Source organism: Chanos chanos, chromosome 1, assembly GCF_902362185.1.
Source record: "Chanos chanos chromosome 1, fChaCha1.1, whole genome shotgun sequence".
NCBI lineage: Eukaryota > Metazoa > Chordata > Actinopteri > Gonorynchiformes > Chanidae > Chanos > Chanos chanos.
The window spans coordinates 54211290-54227258 of NC_044495.1; the positions used below are offsets into that span (position 1 = coordinate 54211290).

The 15969-nt window shown below is 42.1% G+C and overlaps 2 protein-coding genes across 4 annotated transcripts; one reads left to right on the forward strand and one right to left on the reverse strand.

The window, feature by feature from the left end:
- Positions 1–1701: 1701 nt before the first annotated feature.
- enkd1 (enkurin domain containing 1) lies at positions 1702–4194 on the reverse strand. Its single transcript, XM_030789469.1, has 7 exons — positions 4110–4194; positions 3774–3998; positions 3294–3466; positions 2831–2944; positions 2271–2413; positions 1991–2127; positions 1702–1862 (listed from the first exon to the last, which is right to left on the reverse strand). Exons 1-7 carry the CDS (start codon positions 4192–4194, stop codon positions 1702–1704), a joined length of 1038 nt encoding a protein of 345 aa, XP_030645329.1.
- Positions 4195–5966: 1772 nt separating this feature from the next.
- vdac3 (voltage-dependent anion channel 3) lies at positions 5967–15084 on the forward strand. 3 transcript variants are annotated; one of them, XM_030772966.1, is made up of 10 exons: positions 5967–6034; positions 10120–10191; positions 10868–10917; positions 11471–11473; positions 13144–13296; positions 13506–13558; positions 13892–14119; positions 14349–14499; positions 14623–14680; positions 14860–15084. In XM_030772966.1, the coding sequence occupies exons 2-10, from the start codon at positions 10125–10127 to the stop codon at positions 14949–14951; spliced, it is 855 nt and encodes a 284-aa protein (XP_030628826.1). In that variant the 5' UTR covers positions 5967–6034; positions 10120–10124; the 3' UTR covers positions 14952–15084. The 3 variants fall into 3 exon arrangements, with proteins under 3 accessions (XP_030628826.1, XP_030628816.1, XP_030628835.1); XM_030772975.1 differs by lacking the exon at positions 5967–6034 and adding an exon at positions 9158–9231 and having other exon boundaries at positions 10124–10191; XM_030772956.1 differs by lacking the exon at positions 11471–11473.
- Positions 15085–15969: the final 885 nt, after the last annotated feature.

The window sequence follows — 15969 nt, forward strand, 5'->3', positions numbered from 1 at the left end:
TGAATAACTTTAGTTTACTGAGCAAGTACCGCTATTGATAACGTACATAGATTTTGACATGCATACCATAGCCTCCTTATAACATCTTTAATTATTTATGACCTTACAAAAAAGTGAGAAAGCTGGCAGCAAGGAAAGGAGGACAGCAAATGCCATACAGTCCAGCAGAGGCTGTCCATTGATGGGTGTGGTGAAATAGGAGGCTGACTAAGAGTCTGACTAAGAGTCTGACCTTTGGTGCAAAATGTCAATCATTTGTGTTTGAATGGGATCCACAACACATCCAGTCCATGCTCTCTCCCATACAGTCCTCATTACAGTGGAAAGACCATTATTGAGAGGAGAGACGTCATAGTCTGCTCCCAGTCTGAAGGCTACGGCAGTGTCATGGCCCAGAACTTCCAGTACTGCACTCATAGACTGGCTATTATGCTCTCCGTTTCACACTCTTGTTTACGTCTAAGTGTTCTCTCCAGCTTAAAAAAATATCTTACCTAGCCACACCGTTAATCTACATACAATCTGATTAAACATTATATTAATTAAATCAAGTAACTCAAAAGTGTGACCAACAAGCTTTTCATTTAATTTGTCAAATAAACATTTGCTCTATGTATGGTGGATTTGCGCGCATGCGCGCGCACACACACACACACACGCACACACACACGCACGCACACACACACGCACACACACACACACACACACACACACACGTGTATATGTACAACACACAGAAAATGTCATGAACAGAAAAACTTCATCTTAAAAAAAACCCAAAAAAACAGGACAGATGACAGCTGCAAACAGCCAGACTAAAAACAAAATTAAAACTTGTTTCTCATTCAACAACAGTCATAATCAGCGCCATATCAACATAAAGGAGATTGTGCTGTTATACACCAGCAGAGGGCAAAATCTTTCCATTAATGAGGCAAGCTTAAGACACAGAGATCCATAGCAAGATCGACTGACCTAATAAAGGATAAACACAAATATTTCTAATCATATTACAACACTGCATTTGGGTAATTATACTTTTACAGTTATTCAAATCAAATATTACCCTTTTACTCTACATATTATTCAGTGAATTTATTAAACAACAGATTAAGTGTCAACACTTTAGTTATTAAGTGTAATTTTTTACTGTAAATTCATCAAGCCAGACGGAGCTTAATTACCTCCAAGATCACATTCATGCTGACTTGATAAGTTCAAAATGAATATAAAAATAATCATTTCCAAACTACATGTGAAGTGCAAAACATTTCTATCTGATTCATCCTGTCTCATTCAATCTATCTGATCAGCCAGATTTTGTTCCAAGCACAAAGACAACACTCACTGATCTGCCATGCACAATCTATGAATCCTAAGGATTTTTGGTGTCTAGGACACCAAAGTGTATCATAACATTTACATGGAACCTACGGAAATTGTTTGTGTTGTATTCTGTGAAGGACTGGATACAAAAAAAAGTGCAGCTGCCCATTTTGAATAATTTTCCAAAACTGTGTGGGGGCTTATGGAGACGGAAGGCAAAGATCCTCTCCACCAGGCATCCAGTTTTATTCTTTGGATCTAAGAAAATGCCACAATTCAAACTGGGCGAGTTCAATCTCATGTGACATAAACAAACTATCTCCACCCCAACATCAGATTCATGCCTGCAGACTTTTGTTTTATGGTACGCTGTGGTTAGGAATCAATTTTGACATAGACTTTGTCTCGAGAGAGGATCTTGATGGCTTCTTCTAACTCCGAGAGCCGACGGTCGAGGTCAGCACGGCGGGTGCGAACACTCAGGGTGTCAGCTCTCACAGGGAGCGATAACAACTCACTTACGAGAGTTTTGTGGGCTGGAGAGAAAAAGAAATAGAAGGTGAGATAGAGAAAGGGGGGTGGGGGGGAGGTTAGTGAGCATGAGGAAGATCATCTTGTTTTTGTTGAGTTCTTGTTAAATAGATTTAGCGAGACAGAGACATACTGTCTTTGAGTGACTGCAAAGTCTCCCGTCTCTCTTTATCGGCCATCAGAGTGTGTCCGGGTGGAGCAGAGGGATCAGGGGTGTTCCTCTTTCTCTCCTCTGCCTCCTTTCGCCATTGCTCCTTCCTCTCCTCCAGACTAACAGAGAAAGAACAAGATGGGTGGAGAGGTCTTTTTTTTTTTTTTTAAGTAGCAAATTACAATAAGTTGCAATTAAGCACTCATATATAGAGAGAGTATATTTAGTGTGTTGTAAGTTATAGATGGAAAATGCCACTTACTACTGTGGGACTTGGCCCTTGACTGCACTGGGTGGCTCTTTGTTCCGGAGGTTCTGGAGAGACTGGGAACGCTTTAGTGTAGTCTTTCCAGCCGCTCTCGCGTTGTGTCTCACAAAGTCCACCATACGACCTCTCACCTGCATCTAAACACAACATGAGGGTAGAACAGGCAGATATGCTGCAATGCTATGAGTCTATAAGTGTACAGTGAGGCTCATTCTTCAGATTAGTTTATCATTCACTTAGAACTGGTACTGAGACAGCATGCTTCTCATGTCTGGCTATTGTTTGTCAGCATTCACATTATATTTACATTAAGCAGATGTTTTTGTCCAAAGAAGCATATGAAAGATCACAACCAGTAGGTTTAAATCAATCCATCTAAGTATCAAAAAGTTAATATCAAGAAGGGCTCCAAGGACCTTGAATGCTTTTAGTACTTTATTGAGTCCATTTTCTTATTCCTAGAAGTGGTTCTCAGCACTAGCTTTTGCAAACAGTGAGCTAGCTGTAGCTGTGTGTGTGGTGTGTGTGTGTGTGTGTGTGTGTATATGACTAACTTCTGGGTCTGACTCCACTGAGGAACGGCGAGGGAGGGGGGAGCTCCCAGAGCCACAATGAGAGTGAGCTTTCAGGAAATTCTGACATTCAGGCTTCTTTGGTGGGCTAGTTTCCTGAAGCAATAGAGAGCACAAAATTACAGAGAGAAGAATTAACATTAAAGGAGGAGAAGAGTTAAATTCTTTTTAGCTATTTGTGTTCACCACTAAGACCAAGTGGTTACTATATCATGTGAAATTATTATAAACAATATGAAACTATGTAAACAGTGAAACAGTGTAACTCTATAAGGAATTATATAGGTTTAATGTATTATGTTCACTTCCCCTTACACTGTAAAAAAAGAATACGTTTAGTAGCGTGTATTTAATTGAGCAGTGCAGTGGAACTCTATGGCATAACTACATGAGTTAAACTGTCTACTCAGAGAGCAAGAATAGGATAAGAAGCTTATACCCTCACCTGCAGCTGGGCCATGACCCTGGAGGGGATGTCCTGGTATTTGGGAGAGGTCCACAGAGCTTTAACAGGGGCAGGCTTGGCGCGCTCTCTTTGTGCCTCCTGTTCACGGCACCGTCTCTGGATCTCCCGAAGCCTGCGGACGTTCTCTTTCCCAAAATCACGCGCTGCTGGCTCTGAGGAGGAAAAGAATTTTAGGTGATGAATATTGACAAGAAAGAGCAAAGTAGAGGCCACAGACAGCTGAAAAGAAAAAAGAGAGAGAGAGAGAGAGAGAGAGAGAGAGAGAGAGCGAGAGCGAGAGAGAGAGACAGAGAGAGAGAGAGAGAGAGAGAGAGAATACAATTGAGGTTGGGTATAGAATGTACAGTTAAAGTAAAACTTAGCTAAAGTAAAAGTACTACTTTTTCTTCAGCTTAATTAAACTGCAGATCCCTGATTCATTGCATTACTCAGTGTTTTAAGACATTTTGGTAATCTTACTCTGTTTAGTAGGATGGCTAAGTGAGACCCCCTCTAGTTTGAGGATGGATCCCACAACCCCTCTCTGACCCCTTTCAAGGATGTGTGTGGCATTTTGGCCAATGCGTGGAGGTCGAGGGGTACGGGCACTGTAGCATCCTGGGTAGAGAGCAGGATCTGGTGCCAAAGGCCCATTCAGCAGGGGTGAAGCCACCCCCTTTGAGTTCCCTTCAAGACGTCCCCGCGCTTCAGAGAGATGAAAAAAGGGGAGTAACAGAATAGATGACCAGTAATTAGCATTGCACAACAGGGCAAGCATTTTGGGAAATAACAGATACAAATTGATCAGTTCTTTACCAGAAGACGGTCGTTTGTAGTATTCCGGAAAAAGACAGGGGTCTGGAGGTATGGGTCCGGAAAGCATTGAGGGTCCCTCACACATGATATTACTTTAAGGTAGTGGTTAAAAAAAATGCAAAAAATTATTACGATTTGTATTCATAAATGGATGCTTACCATCATATCTGTGCCATTCATCAACTCCTTAAGCAATGTCTCAGTCAGCCAGTTACAGTAAGTTGCAGTAGAAAAAAGAGAAAGCTAAGCAAGGGCGTAATGTATTATTGTCGTTCACAGCTAAATGAATGAACGTAGTTCAGAGTCATGTCTCGTTACACTATATATATTATACAGTTTGAGCATGCATCCCATGTATGTAAGGTATATATTTTCTAATATATATATAAGTTACATTAGAAAAAAAGAGAAATCTAAGCCAGTGTGTCATGTACCACAGTCATTCACAGCTAAATGAATGAACGTAGTTAGAGTCATGTCTCGTTACGCTATATATATTATTATTATTATCCATATTAAATATTAGATAGAAATTATGAAGTTAGCTGTATCTGCTCAGTGGAGCAGATGTGAATGGGAAAACAATAAAATGTAGGTTAACGGCTCTACGCGTTGCTGGTAAGCACGCTCGTTTAAGGAGAGCAAGCAAAGCGGTCAAAGCAAAGGATAGTCGATGTTTTGCCTCCCAGTCAAAAGCTCCATCTCTGCAGTGGTCAATGAAAAAGTATTACAAATAAACATATCTACTTATCTGTTAAGAAAGTTTACCTTATATATCCTGAGTGTTCTTAAAAATCCAAGTGTTTGGTCTGTATCCAGCTTAACAGTCTCGGTAAATACTCGGTGTGATGACGCATTCACAACAAGCGCATGAAGCCAAAAACTTCACCATGGCAACGTCTTACAGAAACACGCTTCCGTCGAGCTTCGCCATCGTGTGGCTGAAGCAGGGATTTTAAGCGTTAGAGGTAAGCCAGTTGGTACTTCTCATGTAGCGGAAAGCAACGGAAAGGGATTTTACGGACATTATTAACGACGATTTGAACCACAGATAAACTCTAGTTTCAGTGCCTTCTTGAATCCCACTGTCTGAAGAGACGGGGACAAACAGATAAACTGTATGGTCTGTTTTCTCACATACATGGCTGCTGGTCTGTAAAGTGGTTTTATTTACACACGCCATCACGAAACGGAGTTTTATCCTATTGTTTGCCTCATGACTGAAAACATGGTGGTAAAAATTAAATTTGAGATGTTAGTAAAGTGTACAAAATCAAATGACAGTCTTTAGCTATCATACAGTAGTGCCCAGTTGACAGAAAACAAAAAGAAAAAACGACGTGACCGCCTTTCTCAAGCATTCATGGAAAGGGGTGATAGAAAAATGAAAACATTTAAGAACTCCGATTGTCTGGGTTCTCACCATCATTGCTGAGTTTCTGCCCATGAAATATATACACGAGCTGTCCCTGTTATATGGCCAAAATTTACAGGTAAGAGTGACTTATATACGCACAACCGCTAATAATGTTTAAACTTTCTCATGACGCTCCAATACAAAACACTGTACACAACTGAATACAAATAAACTGATCTAAATAGCCCAAAAGTCTATTTTTTGTATTTATTTGATACAGGCAAAGTACTACACAATTATAATCCATATTTTAGGCTTCTTTTTTATTCCAACATATAATGATTTTTAGAGCAGCACAATAGGCTGGTTTATTGTTAAAAGGCCTAAAATTCAGCTAAACCCACATAGGCTCAATGTCATTTACACAATCCACAAGAGAAAGGGAGAGCGGGAGTTTGCGCATGCTCGGTTGGTACCTCCTTCACTAGTTTCTCCTTCAGTGTGCCCTCCTGCGAGAACCACTGTACAGTTCCAAAGCACAGACAGGCACATCGCTACGGAATAGAAGGTAGGAGTCAGCACGCTCAATTTCAATGCATATTTACAAATGTGCCACCATTAACAACTCTTTTATTCATAGGCTAATATTTACTGAGAGTATATACGCGTGTTCTACTTAAAATTGTAAGTGCATAGCGTAAACTGGGTTGGCGTTCTACAGGGGAGCTCCGGAGTAACACAGTGTTCCTTGGGCCGCAAGGTAGCTTTAAGTAACACCCAGGTCCTGGAAAACCGTTCGAAATTATTCCGTGCTATGCTGAGTTGTATCTTATTATAGGCGTGACCTATAACTGGTACAAATCTGTGACCTAAAAGTCGTGCAAATGAGTGTGTTTGCGTAGCACTCTATACTATGTCCTGTCTTCCTAATTCCAATATTTTTGCGTTCGCAGTTGTATTCGTGTTTGGGCAGTAATGTTGTTAGATGCCTTTAACTGACCATAATACGCACAATTAGAAATAATGAACCAAAGATGGTTTTTGCGTTTGCACCGTTTCTTCCTGACGCATGTTGTCTCTGATGTAACGGCCAGCAATTAAGTAATCTCTCCGCTATTGTGTGCGCGCGTGCGAGTAGTGAAAGTGACCGCAATATTAAGACCTAATCAGTCTGGAGGATCGTTTATGACAAATTCATAGGTTTTGAAAGTAAAGATTGAACCTTCATTCCTACAAACTTTATTTGGGCTTTGTTCTCAGAGGGTGTGTTGTACAAATTTTTCTCGGGGGGGGGGGGGGGGTCCGTCGGTCAATGGGATTTCTTTGTTGTATTGTCTGCGGGACAGCATTGAATGGGACTAGTTAATAGTTCATGACAAAATGTTTAGTGATGTAACAATAAATACATTCGTTAGAATAGTTATGTTGACATCACAGCATAGACTATTACCTCGCTTTTCAGTTTTTCTAACAGCTTGTTTTAACCAAATTGTCATTTTTGTGTGGATCTAGCACGTGACATAAATCCCACTGTTATTGTGACCTCATTGTAACATGAATGTTTGAACATTTTAATGCCTTTGACATTGTCAGGCATTAACCCACTTAATTTCTTGGAGAGTATTTTTTCCACGCAGTGTGTACCAATGTCTTATGTGTGTATGCTACACGCATGTCCAATTTAGACTTCTTCTGGCTTAGACCTTGATACCTAGGTCTTCGAAAAACGAGAGGGAATTTTTTGATACTCACTCATATACATCACCATCCAGCCCTTGAATCTATTATGGGCTTTTTGTTTGTTTTTTTTTTCAACAGAACTGAGGGAAAAGAAGAGAATGATTCTGAATGAATTTTTTTTTTCATATGGGTGTGCAAGCAACCCATCCAGAATGGCTGCTTTCTGCGGCTGACAACCAGACACATAGCATACACATTCTTTCCACCTGTTCTCATTCTATGGTGATGATAATGTGTGTGTGTGTGTGTGTGTGTGTGTACTATGATTCCTCTGATTGTTGAGCTGTTATGTGTTGGGTAAGATTGACAGTCTCTGATATGATGGCTGTATAAGGTGCGTATAGATAAGCATGTGCTGTTTACATCCAGGTTTTAAATGTACACAGGGCAAGAGCAGTGTACTTCAACCTTATCTTGCCTTCATGCATACCAACATACAGACATGCTCACACACACACACACACACACACACACACACACACACACACACACACACACAACAAATGAAGCATTACAGAACAAAGCCTCCTTTCCATTTTCTGGCTCTGTCAATTTTCCACAACCCTCCCTGTCTTTTGTGTGTATTTGTCTGTGTGTGTGTGTGTTTGCGTGCGGGCGCGTTTGTTTGCTGGCATGTGTATGTGTTTTATCAACCCTCCTGCAGCTTTGTGTATTTTTGCTCCGCGCGTGCCTATCTTTCTCTATGTCTGTCTGTTAAGAGCGCCGGAGAGAGAGAGACAGTTGAAGTGAGGTCTCTCCAGTCCCGTCAGGTTTCATTAGGCCGTAGTTTGGCCTCCTCTGATCCCGTCAGGCCCCGAGGTCATGTGGGTTCTGTGGATCATATGATAGCTTTTCAGATCGCGCACACATGTAAAATGATACGGGGTTCCAGCTATTTGGATGTTTTCTGCTCCCCAGTTGTTTTTCCCCTGTCCGCTCAGCTGTTATTGATGGCTGCCCTGCTCTGACTGCGTGGAGCTGCGTGTTTATGGGACATGGAGTCAGAGCAGGTGATTTATTTAGGGGGGGAGGGGGTGGATGGGGTTGGGTCTGTGGTGTAAGTTGATTGACGGGCAGTGGAGAGGGGGCGCGGAGTAAGAGTTGATGTTGCACAGTGAACAGAAAATCATTTCCCTTTTCGTGACACTCTCCTGCCTCATGGGGCAATGGTGTCAGTTTTTGCCTTCTGCTATTTTTAGAGTCTGTGTCCAGGCGCTGGGGGGGTGGAGGGGGGGCGTTTGGGAGTGTGTGCAATATGTGCAGAGTTGGGAGGGGTGGGGGATGTCCCGAAACCTGCTGTCTCAGCAGCCTTCCACCCCCCCACCCCCCGCGCCCATCACCAGATGTCATCACCTCGGTTGTCATGGTAACAGGTGGTACTCGATAGCCTTTCTGGTCCCAGGGTAATTCTTTTGCAAGGAGGAGGGGCCTGGCTTATTTCATATCTCGTGAGGCTGGTAGCAGTTGTCTCCCTTAGCAACAAAGGTGCTACGCTAGGTCTCACTGGCTGTTGATGTGCATATCATGAGGAGTGGGTGTAAAAACACTGCTAAACTAAACTAAGCTGCGAGGGTTGCATTGTTGAAATGGCCTTTTTGTCTCCATGTTGTAGATGACTTGTCCACCCACCAGGTCCTTGAGACTTTGTGGTCCAGATGCCCAACTGAAAACAGTTTGTCTCTTTTTGAACACGACACATGGCACACATATTTGTCTCTTAGCTTGCGGAGCTAGGCTAACTTTTGATAGACAAACAACATGCGGGATTGAAGATGTCTCATCTCAATATGGGACACAAAACATGACTGTTATTCAAACAGTGTGTGTGTGTGTCCAGTGCAATCATACTGCTGTTTACGCCCTCATTCTAGTTTGTCCTTAAAGACACATGCCTGAAAAAGGAACATCTCAGAGCCCAAAGATGGAGAAAGAGGACGACCTCAAGAAACAAGTGAAGGAGAATGAGATGCACGTGAAAGAGAGTAGCAAGCCCTGTTGTAGCCATAAGTCAAAGGGAGGGGGTGAGTGAGGGAGGAAACGGAGGATGGGGACCCAGATGTCGTCAGAGCTCCTGAGAGAGAGAGAGAGAGAGAGAGAGACTGAGAGAGGGGGGCAGGGTTTGGGAAAGTAGACAAAGAGACAAAAGGACAGATGGTGGGTAGGGAAGTCAGACAGACTTGGTCGGAAAGAGAGTGAGACAGCAACAAGCCGACTGAAAAAAAAAAAAAAAAACCCAAAAAACGAGAGATAGAAAGAACGTTGTCACCCTGACAACCAACAGACAGACATGGTGAAGCATCCTCTACAGTGAGCTAAGCTAAGAGCTCCGACGTGACTCTGACGACATTACAGCCCCTTCTGTGCGTGTGTGCAGTGACAGTGCTCGCTCCATTAGCATTAGCCGCTTAGCATCCCCTCAGGTGTGAACAAGCTCCAGCTTTTGCTGCTTGTGGTGTTAGCATAGCTTCCATAGTTGCAACTTTCTGAATCTCAGTCCTCCTTCACACAAGTGACTGGACTTTTAAAGGGTATTTTCGCTTGTCCAAATGGACTCAGTCTCCATTTGAAGCTACAACATGCTAATAGCTATGCTCGTTGTAGGCCACCTGAATTGTTTTAATTAGCCTAGTTAGCTATGGTTTTGGCTGTGCTGTGTTTACTGCTGTTGTAGTTATAATCACCTGTAGTACAAAGACATGGAATAGATTGTAGACCTTTAGCAGCGTGAGCTTTATTCAGTGATGTCTTGGTTTTTTTTTTTTTGTTGTTTTTTTTGGCCTAAAGACCCTTTGCCGTTTTAGATTGTAGCAAAGCTGGCATCTGCTCAAAGCTTTCTCTTAGTGTGTTTGTTTCTGGAGTATTATTAAAAGTGAACCCTTCTCTCTCTCTCTCTCTCTCTGTCTTATTTTGCAGACAGCATGGCCGTCCCACCTGCGTACTCTGACCTTGGCAAGGCTGCCAAAGATATCTTCAGCAAGGGTTATGGTGAGTCACACCCACACCCACTTACCCATACTGACTATCTACACATACACACACACACACATTCTATCCTAAGTAATTGTGTGTATTTTCGTGTAATTGTTGGTGGACACAAATAATACTTTATTGCACACTTATGGAAACGTGTGTAGCAGTTTACTCACCATTGCTGAAGCCTATTATCCCAGTTTGATTTCTTTGCAGCGTTCATGTTTAACCCACTAGAATCAATGTTCCACATTCCTCAGAGCAAATATGGGTAACAGAGTAGACTGGGTAAATGGGTAATGAGGAACAGCTGTAAATGAGTGTGTGTGTGTGTGTGTGTGTGTGTAAGCAAGCATTGGCAGTCCTGAATGTTTAATGTGTCACTGTGCTGTTATCTGTTATATCCTTCTCTCAAGCACACACACACACACACACACACACACACACTAGGGACCTTCTACTCTTGATCTTTGCTTTATGACATATGTTAGAATAAGTCTCACATGTTTTTTTCCCTTTAAATAACTCATAGGAGTTATTTAAAGGACATCATTTGACAGAGTTTTTCCAAATTCAGTTTGTTTGTTATTATCGATAAACTTAATCCACAGAGTCTCTAGCTCTGAATGTGTACCCTTGTTGTTTCGATAATGTTGCCCCCCCCCCCCCCTCTCTCTCTCCCCAACCCCAGGCTTTGGAACTGTAAAACTGGACCTTAAGACGAAAGCCCAGAGTGGAGTTGTGAGTATGCCCCTTAAATCGATATCACTCCCTCTCTCTCTCTCTCTCTCTCTCTCTCTCTTTCTCTCCTTCTCCTGTTTCTTGGTTGCCCTCTCTTCTCACTGTAAAGGCTAAGCAATAGGACTAAACAGTGAATGTTGCTCAAATGTACCATTGCTGTAGCTTGGCGATGAGTTCCTGCAGACATACAGTGGGTTCTCTCATAAAGCCGACTCTGACTCAGACTTTGGCCTGAGGCCTGGACTTGTTTTGTGATTGTCTGTGTCTGTCTGTGTGTGTGTGTGTGTGCGCGCGCGCGCACGTGCACGTGCACACGATGTGGAAGCCTGTCCAAACCACATTTCCAGCTGATTCATGTTCTCGACCACTGCTCTCTGCAAATCTGGGTCAGATATTTATTTAGACAGTCCCAGTATTGGAAATGCTGAGCAAACGTGTGAGTGGTGTTAAACAGTGTGAGTGTCAGTGTCACTGTAAGATTATGTGATTTCCCTCCTAACTTTCTTTCTCCTTGTTTTCTTCCCTTGCTTTCTTTGTTGGACTTCACTGTCAGATGGTAAGAGTCTGTCTGCTTACCATGGCTCACATATCTGACTAACAGATTTGTGTGTATGTGTGTAGGGCTGGGCGATAAAATGATAACGATAATTATTGCGATATAGTTTTCCTCGATAGAAATATAATAAATGTTCGATAAACGTTCAATATAATTAATTTCCATGCCAGGTAGCGGGCACAGACATGAATCACAAACTGCAAAACATGTCGCAGGAATAGAGGTATGCATTGTGCAAGCTAGGTTGAGAGGTATAAATTCAGGCCAGGATGTGGTATTGTTTGTAGACACAGTGGCTGACAGGCTTGTAGTTGGAGCAGAATAAGCAAAAGAAACGAAATGAGCGACACCGAAGAAAAAGCAGTGCCCATGGCCAGCTCGAAGGACGAAGACATCGTCGACCAGAAAGGTCACTCAACTTCAGTAGTTTAGAGATATTTTAGCTATTTATAATCCGACAAAAAAACAGAGCACCATGCACAACAAACTGTGCTGAGGACACGAGCCATCAAAGACAGGCAACACCACAAACCTGTTTCATCGTTTGAAACAGTATCACCTGTTAGAACATGCAAAAGTAAGAAATTACAGTCCCAAAGAGAGTTGTAAACATAAAATGTTTCAAACCGTCTGTACAAAGGGTTTGGCATGCAGACCATAATTACGATTTCTTTGTCTACTTATTGTTTTATTTATTGATGTTATCCTTTAAAACACTTTTAACTTAGCAGTCCGAACACGTGTGCTGTATCACACTGCAGCACTTAATTTTTCTATCAAGATATTTATTTTGTTGAGGAAAAAGGACTGAAAAAGGATTTTACTTAATATTACTCCGGCATATTCTTATGCTGAAAAAAGATTTTATCATTATAATTGTTTTGAATGTTCTACCTCAGATTTGTGAAATGTTCTGCTGTTTGGCAAGTGTTGGTCATGTTCTGATCATAAAGAATAGTTCAAAACCACAGTTAACTATCTGGTTTCTTAAACTTTCACTCAGGAGCAAAAATCAGCCTTTAAACGTGAGATAAATAATGATTTGACATTTATCGTGATTATTATCGATATCGACTGATACGAAAATTTTTATCATGATAACATTTTTGGCCATATCGCACAGCCCTATGTGTGTATGTGTGTGAGAGAGAGAGAAAGAGAGAGAATGAGAGTCCATCTTTATTTCTTTAAGAGGATGTTTGTCTTTCAGAGGCTTTTATCTTAAAATTCTTCATCTGTACTTTTCCAAACTGAGTCAATACTGTAATATCGATCCGTGTATTTCTGCAGTACTCCTGGAACATTGTCAAAAGGCTAATGTAACATTGTTAATATCAAAGTAATGTTTTGTGAATGTTGCCCTGAGGCTGTGGGAGCAGTTTTTACCAAAGACTTAATTTTGTCTCCAAGTCAAGACACCACGGCTCCACTTAATTCCCCACCCCCTCTCTCTTTCTCTCTCTCTCTCTCTCTCTCTCTCTCTCTCTCTCTCTCTCTCTTTCTCTCTCTCTCTCTCTGCCTTTAATGAGCTTAATCGCAGAGGAATGGCTTCAGTTCACATGACATTGTGACCCTAACTCTCATATCCTGTATTATTCTGTTTTCTCTCCCTCTCTCTTGCTTCCTCTCTCTTCCCTCTCTCTCTCTCTCTCTCTCTCTTCCCCCCTCAGGAGTTTTCCACTGGAGGCTCTAGTAATACAGACACAGGGAAGGCATCTGGTAATCTGGAGACTAAGTACAAGGTGAACGAACTTGGCCTGACTTTCAACCAAAAGTGGAACACAGACAACACTCTGACCACAGAGGTCACTCTGGAGGACCAGGTTAGTTGTGGGCACTAACACATGCACACACATGCATATCACCATATCACTAAATGATATATGCTCAAATAAGAAGCATATTTTTAACCAAGTGTTTTCCTCTTGCTTTCTTTCAATATCTATCTATCTATCTATCTATCTATCTATCTATCTATCTATCTATCTATCTATCTATCTATCTATCTATCTATCTATCTATCTATCTTTAGCTGGCTAAAGGGCTGAAGCTAGCGCTTGATACCTCCTTTGTGCCCAACACTGGGTAAGCAGCTGCTGATTTCCTTAAATCACCTACGCACCTTTTTAAACCCAGTTAACAATGTTTAAAAAAAAAAATACAGCTGAGCAATCATTTTACCTCAGTCAACCCGTTCTGTAGTATGACAGAGATGGCAATCAAGTCAGTTACCTGTCAAGCCGGAAAAATAAAAGATGATCAAAGTGTCACAGAACATCAGATTACCCAGAGGGCAGGTTATAGGTTATGCAACTGTACAGATAGAATAAGCCTACGTCACTGACACACCCCCTCCACAACTCTCTCTCTCTCTCTGTCTCTTGCTCTCTCTCTCTCTCTCTCTGTCTCTGTCTTTAGAAAGAAGAGTGCTAAGCTGAAGACGGGGTATAAGAGGGACTATGTGAATGTAGGCTGTGATATAGATTTTGATCTGGCTGGGCCCACAGTGCACGCTGCCGCTGTGTTAGGTTATGAGGGATGGTTAGCAGGCTACCAGATGGCTTTCGACACAGCCAAGTCCAAACTGGCCCAAAACAACTTTGCCCTGGGCTACAAGGCTGGTGACTTCCAGCTGCACACCAACGTGTAAGTAACTAGTCTAAAACTCAAAGCCCCAAAACCAAGCTGAACCTATATTCAACTTAAATTCTGTTCTGCAGTGAAATTTTAGGAAACGCTAATTCTGTAAGCTTGTCTGTGACTCTTCTTCCAATGCATCTGTGAAGCCTCTGAAAGTTAGCGACACAGTGACGAGCATGAGTGTGTGTGCGTCTGTGTGTGTGTGTGTGCGCGTGCATGCGTGTGTGTGTTACAGTAATGACGGTACTGAGTTTGGAGGCTCTATCTATCAGAAAGTGAATGATCAGTTGGAGACAGCTGTAAATCTGGCCTGGACGGCTGGCAGCAATAACACACGCTTCGGAATCGCTGCAAAATACCAGCTGGACAAAGATGCATCTCTCTCTGTGAGTGTGATACTCGTCATACCAAAACGCTAATCACCCTAAATACAGTAAATCCCTAGACAAAGCTTATTGGCTATGAAGATTTATCTCAGTCAGTGACTGGCTGTTTGTGGTCTCTTGCAGGCTAAAGTGAACAATGCAAGTCTGGTTGGTGTGGGATACACACAGGCTCTACGACCAGGTAATGACACACTAACCTCTGTGTGTGTGTGTGTTTCAGTACCATCCTTCTGCATTTGAGAGATGTCGTATAATGAATATCATTCACGTTCTCATCCTTTTTCTATTCCTTCCCTCTTTCTTTCTCCATCTTCTTTCTCTCTTTTTCTTTTCTCTCTTTATCCGTCCTTTGCTTCACAGGAGTGAAGCTTACTCTTTCTGCTCTGATTGATGCAAAGAACTTCAACGCCGGCGGACACAAAGTTGGCTTGGGCTTTGAGCTAGAGGTCTAATGAAGAGGGAACTGATGGAGGACAAGAAAGAAGAGAGGAAAAAAGGAGAAAGAACCTAGAAAAGAAAATACCACTCCAAAGTCTGCAGAAACACAACTCAATCCATCCCCTCCCCTTCTTATCTCTGTTTGCAACAACCCACACACACACACACACACAGTCATGTTCATACACACACACACACACACATGCACACTCACACAAATGTTAACCTTTGGCCTTAACCCCCTGTGACCTCCAGTCTCATAATAAAATGAACACTGTCAGTCATGTGACCCTCCCTTATTCCTGATCACACCCCTCTGTACACCATCACCGTAGCAACAGCACTCTCTCTGTACACGGGGTCCACTCAGCACATAGACAGCTTTTATGTTTGTTTAACTTCCCCTTTTATTGCACATCTGTTTTTTGTGAGGTGAAGTACATATTGGAGCTTTTAGCATGGCGCGGCTGTGTGATATTTCACAACACTGACAAGAGCTGTCTTTGACTTTTCCAGATTAACGACGATATAGATTCATTACAGTCTGTTTGAACATCCGCTCTTGGCGCGGGCCAGGTTTCTTTTGGGGGAACTTCTTTGGCAGGTCAGAGAACGACTTCATTTGTCGACCAATTGAATTGAATGATTCTTTTTTTTTTTTTTTTCCTGATATACCGAGAAACGACGGGAGACCGCATCCGCGCCCGGAGAAGCGCGGACGGGAAAATCAAAGTTTGAGGGCGTAAGGCGAAAGGATTACGGAAGCCTCCATGAATATCTGATCCTCCTCTCACGTTTGTCCAAACCACTTCTATTGTTTGTAACTTTTAATTGCCAAACGTATAATCAAATATTTAATCCTTATTTTAATCTCTATGTGTGAATATAAGAATTAGTAGGAGCGTTCATGACCTCTTTTTTTTTTTTTTTGCTCTATTTTTTTTGTCTTTAAACTCTTTAAGCCTGTTTTACTCTGACAGTACTGTGGGTGAGTAGATTGCAAACTTCAAAACTGACTTAAAAGGAGCTGAA

Bases quoted from the DNA above. Each gene is read 5' to 3' on its own strand.
- vdac3 (XM_030772975.1), top strand. From the start codon at position 9,173: ATGCACGTGAAAGAGAGTAGCAAGCCCTGTTGTAGCCATAAGTCAAAG. The intron at 13,297-13,505 runs GTTAGTTGTGGG...ATCTATCTTTAG, and splicing joins AGGTCACTCTGGAGGACCAG to CTGGCTAAAGGGCTGAAGCT. The intron at 14,120-14,348 runs GTAAGTAACTAG...TGTGTGTTACAG, and splicing joins TTCCAGCTGCACACCAACGT to TAATGACGGTACTGAGTTTG.
- enkd1 (XM_030789469.1), bottom strand. From the start codon at position 4,194: ATGTGTGAGGGACCCTCAATGCTTTCCGGACCCATACCTCCAGACCCC. The intron at 3,999-4,109 runs GTAAAGAACTGA...ATCTCTCTGAAG, and splicing joins CTACAAACGACCGTCTTCTG to CGCGGGGACGTCTTGAAGGG. The intron at 2,128-2,270 runs GTAAGTGGCATT...TTTCTCTGTTAG, and splicing joins AAGGGCCAAGTCCCACAGTA to TCTGGAGGAGAGGAAGGAGC.